Raw genomic sequence first — 17601 nt, 5'->3', positions numbered from 1 at the left:
AGTGAACATGTATTTATTGCTGCTGTGGGCAACCAATCAGAATCTACTTATTTTTTATTTAGCACGTTCTAGAAAATAGTAGATAGTCTCTGATTGGTTGCCATCAAAGCAACATCCCATGTGAAATAGGACTCCCATCTTAGTCAATTTCCCCCATAGTATTTTATGTTGTGTCCAATTAAAGTAGGGGCGTGCCATTGCGATTGATATAAATAAGGTGGGACATTTTCTTGCATTATAGCTATTTAATACCAATCATTGGGGCAGATGTATTAAGCTTTAACAAGAGATAAATCCAAGGGTGATAAGGAGAGATAAACGTCCAGCCAATCACCTGCCAACTGCCATGTTACAGACTGTGTTTGAAAAAAGTCAGTAAGGAGCTGATTGGCTGGACATTTATCTCTCTTTATCACCCTTGCATTTATCTCTTGTTAAGGCTTAATACATCTGCCCCAATGTCCCTTATTCCTCCTATTGCAGCCTATTTCACTATTTTTCCCACCTCTTCCTATTTTTATTGTCGCCCCCTATTTCTTTGCACATTCCTCCCGAAACCCCCTATCCATACTTGCCTACTTTTGAAAACTAGTTTCAGGGAGATTATAGTTGGTAGTAGAATTTAGCACAGTGCCCCATTGAGGGGGCGTGTCATGCTCCTCCCAAAGGGCGTGTCTGGTTCCATATATGGAGAGATTGTGAAAAGAGATTGTGAACGTGGCACCTAGAAGCGTGGGTGTGTACTGCTACATCTGAGAGGAATCTTTTAAAATGACTTAGATCCAAATGTAGATGAGCCCCAAAGCAGTTAGTAAGAGATACTGTACTTGGTAATGTGCTGGGAAATGGTGCTGATGATTCAATGTAACTGTATCTGTCTCTCATTCCTTTTTTCCCAAAAAATGTAACAGTGTAATGTGGGCTCGGTGACATGAGGGAGATTGCTAGACTAATGAGGGAGAGAGGGAGATTGCTGTTATTTCAGGGAGTCTCCTGCAGAATGCAGGAGTGTAGGCAACTAATTAAGAGCTTATTGGTTGCTCTGGGCAACATCTTTATCTGTCTTTCTTAGAAGGTGTGATCCATTTCTTCTATATGAGAGGGAACTACCCACTGATACGATTGATCTCCTAGTGTTTAGAACCCCTTAGGGAGCATTTTATAGACTCTCCTTTCTATTCCACAGCTTTCTACAATTGCTGACAGCATTGACCATGTTTTCCCAGTGACGGGTGGCTTTCAAGCTCTACAGGGTGTTATTGACTCAGTAAGTACTCCGGAGCCTCATGGACACTAGACATACAGTACATATGTGATATATATTCAAGTGCTACATAATTAACTATTAACTGGTAATGATAAAGAACCGTTTGTACAAAATATATTACTGGGCCTGATGCAACACACTAGCGGTGACTCCTTCGCTTGCTTTGAGGCTTATATTTTGCATCCATATGCTGAAGTTTTTACCGGTGATCCACCTCTGACAGCTATTACCAGTGATCAACCTGTGACCGCTTTTAACGGTGATCCAACTGTGACAGCTATTGCCGGTGATTCACCTCTGACAGTTATTACTGGTGATGCACCTCTGACACCTATTATTACCAGTGATCAACCTGTGACAGCTATTACCGGTGATCAACCTGTGACAGCTATTACCGGTGATCCACCTGTGACAGCTATTACCGGTGATCCACCTCTGACAGCTTTTACCGGTGATCAACCTGTGACAGCTATTACCGGTGATCCACCTCTGACAGCTATTACTGGTGATCCACCTCTGACAGCTATTACTGGTGATCCACCTGTGACAGCTATTACTGGTGATCCAACTCTGACAGCTGTTACTGGTGATCCACCTGTGACAGCGATTACTGGTGATCCACCTCTGACAGCTGTTACTGGTGATCCACCTGTGACAGCTATTACTGGTGATCCACCTGTGACAGCTATTACTGGTGATCCACCTCTGACAGCTATAACCAGTGATCAACCTGTGACCGCTTTTACCGGTGATCCAACTGTGACAGCTATTACCGGTGATTCACCTGTGACAGCTATTGCCGGTGATCCACCTCTGACAGTTATTACTGGTGATGCACCTCTGACAGCTATTACCAGTGATCAACCCGTGGCAGCTATTTACCGGTGATCCACCTGTAACAGCTATTACTGGTGATCCACCTCTGACAGTTATTACTGGTGATGCACCTCTGACACCTATTATTACCAGTGATCAACCTGTGACAGCTATTACCGGTGATCCACCTGTGACAGCTATTACTGGTGATGCACCTCTGACACTTATTATTACCGGTGATCCACCTGTGACAGCTATTACCAGTGATCAACCTGTGACAGCTATTAACGGTGATCCACCTGTGACAGCTATTACCAGTGATACCCCTGTGAAAGCTATTACCGGTGATCCACCTCTGACAGCTTTTACCGGTGATCAACCTGTGACAGCTATTACTGGTGATCCACCTGTGACAGCTATTACCGGTGATCCACCTCTGACAGTTATTACTGGTGATCCACCTCTGACAGCTATTACCAGTGATCAACCTGTGACAGCTATTACCGGTGATCCACCTGTGACAGCTATAACTGGTGATCCACCTGTGACAGCTATTACCGGTGATCCACCTCTGACAGCTTTTACCGGTGATCAACCTGTGACAGTTATTACTGGTGATCCACCTGTGACAGCTATTACCGGTGATCCACCTGTGACAGCGATTACTGGTGATCAACCTCTGACAGCTGTTACTGGTGATCCACCTGTGACAGCTATTACTGGTGATCCACCTCTGACAGGTATTACTGGTGATCCACCTCTGACAGCTATTACCGGTGATCAACCCGTGGCAGCTATTACTGGTGATCCACCTGTAACAGCTATTACTGGTGATCCACCTGTGACAGCTATTACTGGTGATCCACCTGTGACAGCTATTACTGGTGATCCAACTCTGACAGCGATTACTGGTGATCCACCTCTGACAGCTATTACCAGTGATCAACCTGTGACCGCTTTTAACGGTGATCCAACTGTGACAGCTATTACCTGTGATTCACCTGTGACAGCTATTGCTGGTGATTCACCTGTGACAGCTATTACCGGTGATTCACCTGTGACAGCTATTACCAGTGATCAACCCGTGGCAGCTATTACCGGTGATCCACCTGTAACAGCTATTACCGGTGATCCACCTCTGACAGCTATTACCTGTGATCAACCTGTGACAGCTATTAACGGTGATCCACCTGTGACAGCGATTACTGGTGATCCACCTGTGACAGCTATTACTGGTGATCCACCTCTGACAGCTGTTACTGGTGATCCACCTGTGACAGCTATTACTGGTGATCCACCTATGACAGCTATTACTGGTGATCCACCTGTGACAGCTTTTACTGGTGATTCACTTCTAACAGCTATTACTGGTGATCCACCTGTGACAGCTATTACCGGTGATCCACCTGTGACAGCTATTACCGGTGATCCACCTATGACAGCTATTACCGGTGATCCACCTATGACAGCTATTGCCGGTGATCCACCTCTGACAGTTATTACTGGTGATCCACCTGTGACAGCTATTACCGGTGATCCACCTGTGACAGCTATTACCGGTGATCCACCTATGACAGCTATTACCGGTGATCCACCTATGACAGCTATTGCCGGTGATCCACCTCTGACAGTTATTACTGGTGATCCACCTGTGACAGCTATTACCGGTGATCCACCTATGACAGCTATTACCGGTGATCCACCTGTGACAGCTATTACCGGTGATCCACCTGTGACAGCTATTACCGGTGATCCACCTCTGACAGCTATTACTGGTGATCCACCTGTGACAGCTATTACCGGTGATCCACCTCTGACAGCTATTACCGGTGATCCACCTGTGACAGCTATTACCGGTGATACCATTGTGACAGCAATTCCCTCACAGCTCCCTGGCAGTCCCATGCTCATGATTGGGCGCATTTTGACACATGATGTGCTAATGATGTATTCACTGTCTGCACCCACTCTCATATGTGCAGCATGTAAGATCATATGATCCATCTTATGACCCCCGGGCCCGGGCGTCTGATCATAATCGTATTAAAACACCTCATGATAAGAACCATCAAAATCACCTCAAATCGTTCTAGTGTATGGCCAGCATGACTGTCGCTGCAGCAGCCTCTCTCCCCCATACCTGCACATACTGCTCAGTGCTGTGTGTTGTACAGGGAAGAGGGGCAGCAGCCTGTCCTCTGTTTCTTCCTGTGTGTGGGTGGGATTACACCTACACCCTGCCAGATTAGACACCGGTGTCCCCCTGCAGTGCGGCCACATAAAGGGCCTGATTCTAGTTCACTTGCAAAATCTAATTCTCTCTCTAATGGACAAAACCATGTGCACTGCAGGTGGGGCAGATGTAACATTTGCAGAGAGAGTTAGATTTGGGTGAGTTATTTTGTTTCTGTGCAGGATAAATACTGGCTGCATTAATTTTACACTGCAATATAGATATCAGTTTGAGGTACAAACCCACCCAAATCTAACTCTCTCTGCACATGTTACATCTGCCCCACCTGCAGTGCACATGGTTTTATCCATTAGAAAGAGAATTTGTTTTAATGTAGTCCCATGAATGGGTGTGTTGAAGCTTTGCTTTGCCCAGATCCTACAATGCTGTTAAGATGGCCCTGTCTGAGCGTGTTTGGCATGTTCTCCGTGAATGTTAATAGTGTGGGCAGATTAGTCTACCAGTGGGGACCACACATGACATTTCTTCTTTGAGGAGCAGCCAACCCACTTTTTCCAAAACTGCTCAAAGGATAAATCTAATGCTGAGTCCACATGAGCTGATCCAGCTGCTGCCGTTATCGATTTGATATTGGCAATCGCTGGGACCCGGCGGGGTGCTGCCATTGGCTGGCAGGGAGGACAGGGGGCGGGGTCATGCTGCATTGATTCCAATGCTGCGGGGCGGAGCATGGGGATCGAACTGGGATCGGGTGCCGCATAGCACTGTGCGATTTGCACTACTGTATGTGCTATGTGATTTTGACTATGTAGTCAAAATCGATAGTTCATATCGTACTGTGTGGACGCACCATAAGTTCAGAAGTTCACCCCTGGGCTATTTTGGGATGTACGTAGATTGCATAATTTTGATGCTATGTACGTAATGTAAAGTATATTTTATGTGATCATATCAGAAATTGCATTTAAACTTGCTGTTCTTGTCAGCACCAGTTGGAGAAAACTGTGGCGCTTTGGTCAGCACTAGGAGTAATAACCTGGCACCCACTTTGCTTGACTAAAACTTGAATTCAGACAGAGAACTGCTTCTTCTTTCAGATCCTGAAGAAATCCTGCATTGAAATCCTGGCTGTAGAGCCGTCCAGCGTCTGTGCTGGAGGTGAGTTACCACAGGAATTGCAAGCCTTTAGGGCCAGTGGAGACAATGCAGGCATTTAATGGTCTTAAAGTGGACATGTCTGTTCAGTTATTTTCTATATGCATGCATATGGGGTACTTCATGTATAGTCATGTGAAAAAAAAAAAATATATATATATATATATAAAAACTGCCGCACAATGTCCCCTCCTAAACCCGGGGGGGTTGTCCTTTATGGGATAAGAGGTTGAGGGGGGCTTGGTAATGCCTGGGGGGGGGGGGGGGTGTCATTCATCATGTGCGGGACCCTGCACCCCAAAGTAAAATTTAGGGCAAAATGTAATAGGTGGCGATTTTTGGTAATGTTTGGCCATGTTTAAAAATAGGATAAACTATTGTGTATTGCTGTGGCACTACAAGTTCCAGGAAGCTAGCACCGCATGCAGGGACTTGGAGAACCACAAGTCCCAGCATGCGGGGCAACAATGGGCCCGCTGGGACTAGTAGTCTCCCAGCAGTACAAAGAGTTAAAAAACACACACACACTTTCAGTAAAACTTTATTACATACAGAGCCCATTCATTCACACTCACCTGACTTGATTGAAGATCGGTCCCGTTGTCCAGTAGAATCCACGGGGCTGTACCTGTGGCAGCAAATTATATTGACCACGCTCATCTTCGGGACTTCTCCGGACCCCGGCAATGCTGTCCGGTGTCTGGGGGCGGGTTTGATTACATCTGGAGCTGCACCCCCAGACTGGGAGGTAGCACCGCCCGCCCGGCAGTCGATCATGGTCCGGAAAAATCCAGATGCAGACCATGATTGGCTGCTGGGCTTGGCTAACTCCCAGGCTGGGGGCGGAGCTCCAGATGTAAACAAACCAAAGGGTCCGGAGAAGTCCCGAAGATGAGAGTGGTGAGTATAATTTTCTTCCATGGGTACATCTCCATGGATTCTACTGGACAAGGGGACCGATCTTCAATCATCTGGTAAGTTTGAATGAATGGGCTCTGTATGTAATAAAGTTTTACTGAAAGTGTGTGTGTGTGTTTTTAACTATGTGTACTGCTGGGGGACTACTAGTCCCAGTGGGCCCAATATTGCCCTGCATGCTTGGACTTGTGGTTCTCCAAGTCCCTGCAGGTATGTTTTGGATGGGGGGAGGGGCTTGTATAAAAAGTCTTCCCCCGGATGGGGCATTACCCTGCTGGCTGGTTGGGCCCGGTTGTGCAAATTCCTGGTAGAGAGTGTGGTTTTTTACGAAAAATCGCACATGTCTAAAAAAATCGACCCCTATTACATTTCGCCCTTAGTGGGTACAGCAGTATTTTTACCTATGTTTTGCTCGTATAATATAATGTGCAGATTATGGTTTTGTATTATAGTGGCATATGATGTTTCTGCATTTATATGCTGCATTATTCTCTGACCTGGCTGCTCTGTTATTCTCTGCTTCTGCTTTATATGACAGGTACAAGTCTGTGCATAGGTACTTTATTTAATGTGCGTTATTATGATGGGTTCTATTTTATTGTGTGTTAGTGATGTTGTAGTTCTAGATCTTCTGTGTACTGGGTATGTGAATTGTAAATGACCACTGTATGCATCCTGTTCTTCTCATCCTGCTGTCTTCCAACATCTATTCCTGGTTATTTTTGTGTCTCTGTACAATTTTAACATGGTGACCTTGATTCAAAAAGATACACCCTATGCACATAGCCATTATTTTAAATTATTTTATATGAAAGACTGTATTACTACTCTGAATAATAGATAAGTAGATCTTCTAAACCTTCTAAAAAAAGGACAGTAGGGGTGTTGACCATAACAACCAATGAGATTACAGCTATCATTTAAAAGACTGTATTAGATACATTATATCTATTTTTTAAGTGCATTCCCATAGCCCTTTGACATTGTAGCAACAGCACTTTGTAGGAAGGTATCAGCAGTAATTATAGCTGTACCATTCTCCCCCCGAAGGCTGGTGCAAGGGTTTTCGGCATTGTAGGAGGGGCTTGTGCTGGTGACATCATCCACCGATGCCAGTCAAACAGCGATGGCATCTCCTCCGTGCGTTGCCATGGAGGTAGTAAATCATATAAACAGTAAATCAAATGTGCAAACAGAAACAACACATTTAGCCAAGAATAAACAAGCTAGGAAAATAATTGTTAACAAATCAAATAGTTTTACAAAAAAAACCAGCTAAAAGGTTTCTGTTCATTTAGCCCGTATGAATGTACGATATTGAGATTCGCTATCCCTTGGGCTAGAAAAGAACGGGCGCCTAAAATCAGCTCCCACTAGGGGTATGTCTAGTCCCCAAATACTACGAATATAGAAAAGAAAAAAAATGGTGGAGCGCTTAATGATGTGGATCAATTAAGTATTACAATAGTTATTAGGCATATATTTAAATACTAGGTGATTCATCGCGCCCGCTCTTCACACCGTTGTAAGGGGCTGTGCCCCCTTAATTTGTGAACATTTGTATATGAGAAAGATGGTTAGAATTGTATGAAAGATGCCTGTATTGCAACTTCAGTTATAGGTGAAACTCAAAATCCTGCAAGGTACATGGACTCCCTCAAGCTATACACAGTTCAGCACGGATCTATACCAGGGACCGTATGATTCTTTAACCACGAAGCAAACTATAACCCTTGGGCAATGGCGTAACTACCATAGGTGCAGGGAGTGCAGCTGCTATGGGGCCCAGAGCTGAGAGGGGCCCACTTTGTCTGACCAACTATCATGTGCTGTATACATTTTTCAGCATTAGGTGATAAATAGGGGCCCTTACAAACTTTTGCTATGGGGCCCACATGTATCTAGTTACGCCACTGCCCTTGGGACTCCAAACTAATAAGTATAATACCTCTCCTTGTCCTTTTTTATTTTATTTTACTATATTGTATCACTTTTTATCAATTATCTTGTTTTTTTGTTGATTACACTTGCTGCTAGATTATTACCAATATTTTAATATATGCCTAATAACTATTGTAATACTTAATTGAGCCACATTATTAAGCGCTCCACCATTTTCTTTCTTTTCGCTATCCAGCATGCCTTTTATACCCCTCGCGGACGATGGCTAGGGGTACACGGAGGTAACCTTGGTGCTGGGCTTGCCCTCAGCGTAGCGATCTGTGGGCCCAGCGCATCGGTTGGCGTTCCCGGTGCTTGGAGATGATGTCATCTCCAAGAGACGCCTCCTGCACCCATTTGCAGTGTAAACGGTGCCCGTCCGGGAATATTCCGGTTCGACACTGCAATGTAAAAGGGGCAAATCCCGGCTCCTCCCCGGATTGGAACCGTGTTCCAAGTACCAGGTTGGATCCGGGATTTTGGTGTAAAATTGGTATAACTGAAGGCATGATTGAGTCAATCATTTTGTATTTTTGACTAGCTAGATTATGTCCCCCTGCTGTAAAATGTTGTGCATCTGACATTTTCCCTTCCAAAGCCTGTCTGATGCTGGTGCAGTGCATGGCCATTCGTTCTTTGAAGCAGCGAATCAAATCCGTGACCTCAGTGCAATGATATGTTACTATCCTTTTGTGATTGCTGTAATCAGTGATGTAATAACAGCTGAATGTATGCAATGTCGGTGATGTCATAGACCGTGTTGGAAATGATCCATTTAAACAATCAGTGACATCACTAATGTTTCATTTGCCATGTCCTTTCTTGAAAAGAAAATTCTTGGGCTGTGGTTCTGTAGCAAAGTATATTTTTATGTTTTACTAGAACCCTAGAACAGTGTGAGCCTCTGAATATAGGGTAGCATGCAGAGGGCTAGGTCATGATGTATACAATTGTTATGTACGGTGGAGGTGATTCTAATTGCTTCGGTCCCCCGTGCACGCGCATGCACATCATGGCTTATGCGCATGTGCAGGGTTCTTTTTGCGAATGGCTTCGGTGACTTGCATAGTTCACACGGAGCGATGCGGCCTGGGGGCGTGGGGCGGCGGGCTCGGGTAGGCCCCATGGGAATGCCCAGCGTTTCATGGGCGTCCCCATGAAAGCACCGGACGTTCCCATGGGATTGCGGGCGGGACGAGGTGTGCCGGGGGCAAGCGGCTGAGATCACATGACGTCAACCGCCTGCCCTATCTTTGTCTCGCTGCTCATAATTGACTTATATTTATCGACTGACCATCGAATGATTTCTCCTGCTGCGGGCACATGCGAGGGGGTGTGCTATCGTAACACATTCCCACGCATGGTTGCGAGGGGAAACGGTGGGTGGGGCGCGTATTCGCCGTGGGCGGCGTCACAAGGACTCGGTAGGCTGTGACCTCTGTATGTATAGCTTTATAGAACCCACTGTATAACAGCATAGCATCATTGTAGGATCTCCCACAATCCCCCTGGTTCAGGCTTGTAATGCTCTGGCAGAAAGAAGCATTAATGAGCAGCTCCCTGAGCATCGCCTTGTCTGCCGCTGTATAATGAGATGCAGATGTATGCGCATTAGGGACAGGTGGGGCAGCAACAGATGTTCTATTGGAGTTGAACCAATTCTATACAAAGGGAGTGTCTCATCTATGGGGAGCAGATATCTGTCAGGAAGAGATTGCTTGCTGTATGCTAGGGATCGGTGTATGTGTACATCGCTTACATATTCTATGACCTCACTGCTAAGTGACTGACTTATTACTGGGTTACAAGGCTGATTTTGGTGATCGCTCATTGCCACAATTTTACAAAACCGTAATGGGACAGTTGTATGACGCTCAGTTGCCATGGTGATTTGGACGGTTCTATGCGTGCCCGATTCAGACCTGATCGCACGGCGGTGAATCCGCACTGCCAGTGTTCATTTAAGAAGCCGCCCCACTAGAGTGAGATCCCGCCTTGCAAATGAATGTGCTCGCTGTGCAAAGGGAGGTGTACGGCCACACATCCATTCACAGACATGCGAATATGCCCAAAACCCATCGTAACAGGCTCAACGTCGACTGGTTTTGACACTGGGCACAACTCATCGCAGGTACCGCGTAGCCCTGGACTTACAGGGTGGCGTGATGGGAAAAGGCGTATGCGGTCCGGAGCTGACGTCACACACGGGGGACCGTTTTTTTGCGTCTGCGCAGGCGCCTCTCTGCGCATGTTCACTGTCCCACTGGAACCTGGCAGTGTGGGTATGGGGCAGCGGCGGGGGGCACAGCTCGAGAAAATGCTGGGTCTTCCCCTTCAAATGGCTGGTGACGCAGGTGCGCACAGGACGCTTGCAGATCTGAGACACCACAGAGGTGTCTCATATCTGCGAGCGCTGGAGAAATCATTCGATGGTTGCTGACTATCGAATGATTTCTACCCCGAACCCAAGACTGCAAATGGAGGATTATCCAAATCCTCCATTCGCAGCCGTGCCGGGATTCATGACGTGTGAGGGGGGGTGCAGCCATCCCTGCGGTCTCTAGTCGCTGATGCAAACAGGACACTGAGTGATATATCGCTCATCGTGAACGATATATCGTTAGGCGATATATCCCCCCATATGTACGGGGCTTCAGACATTGTATCCTCTGCATGGCCATTGGACTGTAGCGGTAAGAAGTATCCTGCTGCCTAGGACAGCAGTCTGTTTCCGCTCCACTAGCACGTCAGCATGTTGCTGACACAGATGACAACTACACAGCCTCATCACCCGTCTACTTGTAGAATGTAAATGGGCACCTTGCATGCAGAGAGACAAATAGGCCGCTCACCCTGCTGAGGAGTGCTGATGAATTAATTATAGTTTGGGGGAAGGGGTCCTGCAGCATTGCCGTCAACCACTCTAAGTCTGACCTGTCCCCCTCCCCTTGCTGCTAGCACTGCCCAGATTTAATCCAAACACTGACCTTTTCCAGCCCCTCCTGCTGTCTTGTCATTACCGAGGATGGCCAGGGTGACAGTAACTGAGGAAGAAAAGGACACGGTGATGGGAAGGAATGAGATTAGCCATTTGGCGAAGGCTGAAATCAACAGTACTAGAGAAGCAGTGCTCAGTGCATAAATAAGACGATGAGCCAAATGATTTATAGGTAAACATGTAGTACAGTACAGTACAGTATAATATACTACAGTACGGTATAGTACAGTACAGTATAGTACAGTATACATTGATTGTGGTATTTATTTATTTTTTTTAAATTGCAGTTCAGCACAAAAATATTGCTGGGAAAAAAATAAAGCAAGCTAAATACAACACCAATATAATTTGTTGCAATAAGCTGACAACAGACACTTTTTGTGACAAATTGTATGATTACTTTGTTGATTTATTTAGCATCCTCATAACATGAAAATTTCAACATCTCCCATACAAGCCCCTCTGCCCACCAGCTTTACCTAATATGCCCCTCTGCCCACAAGCTTTCCTAATATGGATAGCTCCCTCCAAGGTGCCCTATTAGGAGAAAAAGCCCCCAAACATACAGAAAATTGGAAAGGTGTTACTTGGAGACTTGTAATTAGTGAAATTGTTATACATTTATTAAGCTGTGATAAGGAGTAAGTACTATTAGATTGGGACTTCCTCACCAGGGTCCATTTTGGTCCATTCATGACAGTACAATGTATAAAGGCACCCGCTTCCCTGCACTGCACTGCATCTGTGATGTCAATGGTGCATAAATGGACCAGAAGCAAATCCCCAGTGACCCAGACTCTGATTACGATCACACTGAGTTACAACGTTTGTATACGGGTCAGAGTGATTCCCCATGGTCAAGTGGAGAGGGAATAGAGGAAAACATGTTACACTTACATGCATTAGAAAATATTTAAACAATGTTTAATCTCCAAAGAGAGGCTAAACAACAAATGTACTTGAGGCACTAGAAAAATGTATATTAACAAGCCCATTCTCTGGAGCACGGCCTGTGGATCAGCCTAAGCAGTATTTGCTTGCAAGTGTCTCTGTAAATGTGTTTAATGCATAAAGTGTTCCAGTTCTGTAATTCTTTGGAACGTTACTCTGGAAGGCGGTTCTGGCTTTTGCAGGATGACTTGAGTCTCAGTTACCAGATCTTGTAGTGAGTTATAGTGTTCCACATTGTGACCTCTTCCTGGTGTTCGTGCTAGTGTAACTTTACTTAGGCTCTGAATAAACGCCGCTTAGTGAGCAGGCCTGAATAACCTCATAATGTGTAATATAAAAATAGTTAAAAATGCAGGGATGGTTTACAATAAAATTGGTTTAGAGAATTCTCGCCTGAGGTGCCTAGGAGGCCCTATAGATACCGAGCGGAAAGGTAAATATAAATCACTGCAATTTCTTTCTAAATGGGGAGTGGTATGACTGGTAGACAGTCAGGATCCCGGTGGTCAGTTTACCAACATCGGAACCCCAGTACTCCGACAGTGGGGGTGCAAAAATACACAAATTATTGAGAGCGCATATGAACCAGTAAAGAATTACACATTTATTAAAAACAACAATAGCATTAGACACTTGAATAAAATACGGTATATTAAAATGGGCAATATTCCCTTGTGATATGTAAAGTCCTAATGAACAGAGTCCTCGGACTAAGTAGATCTCCAATGAAGTTCCATTGATTATGGAATAAACATTAAGTTCCAGATAAAGTTATCTCACCACTCGCGGCAGTAGCGCATGAATGCCCTTGTAGTTCCACACCGAATCCAGAGCTTACCGGGTCAGAGGTTCAGCGGCTGGGTTGGATGGGCTCCAAGGGGGGGGGGGGGGGGGGGGGGGGTCTGCAACTTGCGGTCCTCAGACACTGCAATCGATGTTGAGGTTGCTGTGTCGGGAGGGGATAGTGGCCGCCTGCAGCTTGGGAGCCCTCAGCATCACAGATGTTAACTTCAGGTCAGAAAGTTCGGCTGCCGGGTTGGATAGGCTCCAAGGGGGGATCTGCAATCTGCGGTCCTCGGACACTGCGATAGATGTTGGGGTCGCTGTGTCAGGAGGAGATGGTTACCGCCTGCAGCTTGGAAGCCCTCAGCGCCGTAGATCTGACAGGTGCTGGGTGTCACAGCCCGCCGCTCAGGTCCTCCGTTTGTATGGGATTAAGTAGCAATATGGTTTGATCCTGCAGGTGTGGTAAGGTGAGAAAAGGAAATCTGGATAGCCCAAAATGATGAGTGCTCAGCTCCTTGACGCGTTTCTCCGTCAAATAAATCGGCCGGTTTCCTCAGAAGGACCTTCTGAGGAAACCGTCCGATTTATTTGACGGAGAAACGCGTCAAGGAGCTGAGCACTCATCATTTTGGGCTATCCAGATTTCCTTTTCTCACCTTACCACACCTGCAGGATCAAACCATATTGCTACTTAATCCCTTACAAACGGAGGACCTGAGCCACCATCATTTTGGGCTATCCAGATTTCCTTTTCTCACCTTACCACACCTGCAGGATCAAACCATATTGCTACTTAATCCCATACAAACGGAGGACCTGAGCGGCGGGCTGTGACACCCAGCACCTGTCAGATCTACGGCGCTGAGGGCTTCCAAGCTGCAGGCGGTAACCATCTCCTCCTGACACAGCGACCCCAACATCTATCGCAGTGTCCGAGGACCGCAGATTGCAGATCCCCCCTTGGAGCCTATCCAACCCGGCAGCCGAACTTTCTGACCTGAAGTTAACATCTGTGATGCTGAGGGCTCCCAAGCTGCAGGCGGCCACTATCCCCTCCCGACACAGCAACCTCAACATCGATTGCAGTGTCCGAGGACCGCAAGTTGCAGACCCCCCCCCCTCTTGGAGCCCATCCAACCCAGCCGCTGAACCTCTGACCCGGTAAGCTCCGGATTCGGTGTGGAACTACAAGGGCATTCATGCGCTACTGCCGCGAGTGGTGAGATAACTTTATCTGGAACTTAATGTTTATTCCCTAATCAATGGAACTTCATTGGAGATCTAGTTAGTCCGAGGACTCTGTTCATTAGGACTTTACATATCACAAGGGAATATTGCCCATTTTAATATACCGTATTTTATTCAAGTGTCTAATGCTATTGTTGTTTTTAATAAATGTGTAATTCTTTACTGGTTCATATGCGCTCTCAATAATTTGTGTATTTTTTGCCGTTAGTCCTTGCTGGGAGCAGCATACCAGTTGCCACCTTATCCTACAACCTTCAGATTATTAACTTGATTTTTGGTCTGCGCCTGATTTTTGTCTGTATAGGGGTGCAAAAATGCCTGTTACGGGCATGGTGGCTCGCTTCGCTCACTACAGGTTCTGTTCTCTCTCTATGGGATCATGAACCCCCTCGAGGGAGAATAACCTCCATTGGTCGGGATCCCAACTGTTGATAGTCGAACAGCCAGGATTTTGCGTCAGTATACTGCCCATCCTTTCGCGAGTCATCCCGCACCCGCTAAATGCTGTAGTTGACGTGTAGACATGATGAATGCCAACATGGTCACTGCCATTATGCTAAAAATGTATACCTGCTGTATGTCGACATCTTCACCTTGTCGACATTCTCAGTTTAACCTGATGCATTTTGATATGATAAATGTAGACCAAACATACTCCGTTTTGGCACAGCCCATCGCAGTGCTTTAGATTGCTGTCATTGGGTGCCATCCAGCCCTGGGGGTGTAGGAGGCAAAGAACAGAATTGCCTTCAGACACTTGGTGCAGGTGCCTCCGTCTGTTCTAGTGAATAGTTGTATTTGCTTGGTGGTAATGTACAGCTGTCAGATATAGGCGGTTATTGAGACCCGCTTGGGGTGGGGGGCAATTGGGAGTCCTACAGTCATTAACTTTATCCATTCACAGGAGAGTGAGGGGCAGAAGGCATGGCCAGCAGGTCACAGAGCGCTGGTCATGCCCCCAACAGTGATGGAAAAATCATACCTCCCAACTTTTGGCGAGGAGGAAGAGGGACATTCACATGCGCGCTGAAGGCACGGCAAAAGAAATAGGCGGCGTGGCCTACCGAGAGGGGGTGTGGTCTATACCCGCGGCTCCCGTGCGAGGCCACATCCCGTTTTCGCTGCTGTGGGGGCATGGCCAGCATCTCCGTGAGCTGCTGCCATTGCCCCCTGCCCCTCTGTCAGCAGGAATGCGCACAGCGTCTATTCAGGGTGACAGGGGGGGACTCACAACTTCCCCACCCCCCTCCCCGCTGCGGGACACGGCCGGCCCCGGGAGGGATGCGGGAATGTCCCAAAATAAGGGGACGTTCCCGCGATAAGCGGGACAGTTGGGAGGTATAAAAAATGGTGGCATGGGTAGTGTGGAGGCGAGTTTTTTTGATGTACATTTGACCAAGTGGACCCCCAATAAGTGGAAAAAAAGCTAAAAACTCCCCAAGACGTCTTTTACCTGTGTTGACATTTACAATCATTTCCTTCAAGCGCCTCATTAAACAAAACAATGAACTTCGCAGAGTTTTCAATCTGCAAATATCTGGCGTGTTAAATGGCTCCGGCTTATAAAAACACAGATATGCTTCTATACAAGGACAGGGGCCTATTAAGGATGTTTGTATAATCCAACGTATGAGTTATGAGCACCCTGTGGTCATATAATCATAAGAAAGGTATGGGCAGCATCCTCTGGTAGGATCAGGCTGTTTTCCTTTGCTGCTGACTGCGCTGTTTTACTGTTATGCCAGCTCTGCGTCTTTGTATGATGTTGAGGAAGTTGTGGTGAGTTTCACATTCCTCCAGTGAGTATGTGGTGTTTGTAAATAGACCGTGCATCACCTCCCGCTGTTCCCGAGTAGGACAAAGAAAGGTTTAAATCCTGTTCCTAGGTTCTCAATGTGTCACAGCCGGCTGGCCGGGAAGCAGGGACAGTACCGGGGAAACGAGTGTGGGAGCCTCGCTTATAACTGCAAAAAACAGATTGGAAGTCGTGGCAAGAAAACTTGTAATCTGCAGCACATAAGGGCTGTTATTTAATGGTGAAAGGCGTCATTGTCACCAAAACAAGCACAATTACCAGTTCTGTTATCCTCATCCAAAACTTTCTAAAGGCCCATACACACTGTCCCTTATTCAGACCAGATCGCAGGACAAATTTGTTCTCAAAATGGGCGAAACCATGTGCACTGCAGGTGGGGCAGATGTAACATGTGCAGAGAGAGGTAGATTTGTGCGAGTTATTTTGTTTCTGTGCAGGGTAAATACTGGCTGCATTATTTTTACACTGCAATGTAGATTTCAATTTCAACACAACCCACCCAAATTTAACTATCTCTCTGCACGTTACATCTGCCCCACCTGCAGTGCACATGGTTGTGCCCATTTTGAGAACAAATTTGTAGTTCGAGGGCAATTTTGAGCTGAAAGCAGCTCAGTTCTGTCGTTTGCACTACTTTCAGCTCAAAAGCCGCCCAGTGTGTATGTGAAGGCTGATTCCGCGCTCCCGCACTCTCGCCGGCAGCCGACATTCGCCAGCTGGTCAGACAGACGCTATGGAAAGCCGTTCACCGCATGTGAAAATCACTGGTCAGGGGAAAATCGCTCAGTGTGTATGCGCTGAGCGATATACAGGGCAGCAATATTGCATCATTGCTGTCCATACACCCTGGGCAAAATCGCCCAGTGTGTATGCACCTTAAGGTGGCGACAACAGATGAAAATCATAAAATATATATACAGTTATGCCCCTGTCACCCTATTATGCCCCACACAGTAATTCTGCCCCATACTCATTATGCCATAGCACCTGCACTGCAGAGGCGAGTAGCAGCATTAGCCGTATATATATATATATATATATATATATATATATATATATATATATATATATACATATATATATATATATATATACATATATATGTTTATTTATATGTACATGTACATATATATGTTTATATATATATATGTATATATATGTACATATATACAGTAGTACTAGTTAAAAGCCTATCAAAATGACAGCTTCTGCAATGTACTGTCACTTTAAGCTGTGAATCTGGTCCATCGAGTGGCCCCCAGTGGTCAATGGTGGTACTTCAGTTTATAGCGGCGAGGAGTAGTTAGCTTTTTATAGATAGATAGATAGATAGATAGATAGATAGATAGATGACCCAACTCATTTCTAAGTGAATCGACCACATATACTTTCTTTAAATCACTTGTCTACTTTTTGAGGTTCCCTGAGACATATACGGAGGTGTCCCCCAATCATTTCAGTAGGCACATATGCTTGATGTGTCACTTTTGCAACATTATTTGTACTTTTGC

The 17601-nt window shown here is 46.0% G+C and overlaps 1 protein-coding gene across 1 annotated transcript in view; it reads left to right on the top strand.

Moving 5' to 3' along the window:
• Positions 1-17601, top strand: part of ANTXRL (ANTXR like) — an 84004-nt gene that overhangs the window by 40462 nt on the left and 25941 nt on the right. The window contains exons 8-9 of the mRNA XM_083146041.1: positions 1187-1267; positions 5375-5435. Of these exons, the coding sequence (XP_083002167.1) occupies positions 1187-1267; positions 5375-5435 (142 nt within the window). The remainder of the gene's footprint in view (positions 1-1186; positions 1268-5374; positions 5436-17601) is intronic.

Source organism: Crinia signifera, chromosome 6 (genome assembly GCF_055691185.1).
Source record: "Crinia signifera chromosome 6, ASM5569118v1, whole genome shotgun sequence".
Classification (NCBI taxonomy): domain Eukaryota; kingdom Metazoa; phylum Chordata; class Amphibia; order Anura; family Myobatrachidae; genus Crinia; species Crinia signifera.
Note: the sequence above shows the minus strand (reverse complement) of the source record. Positions and strands in the feature narration are given on the sequence as shown.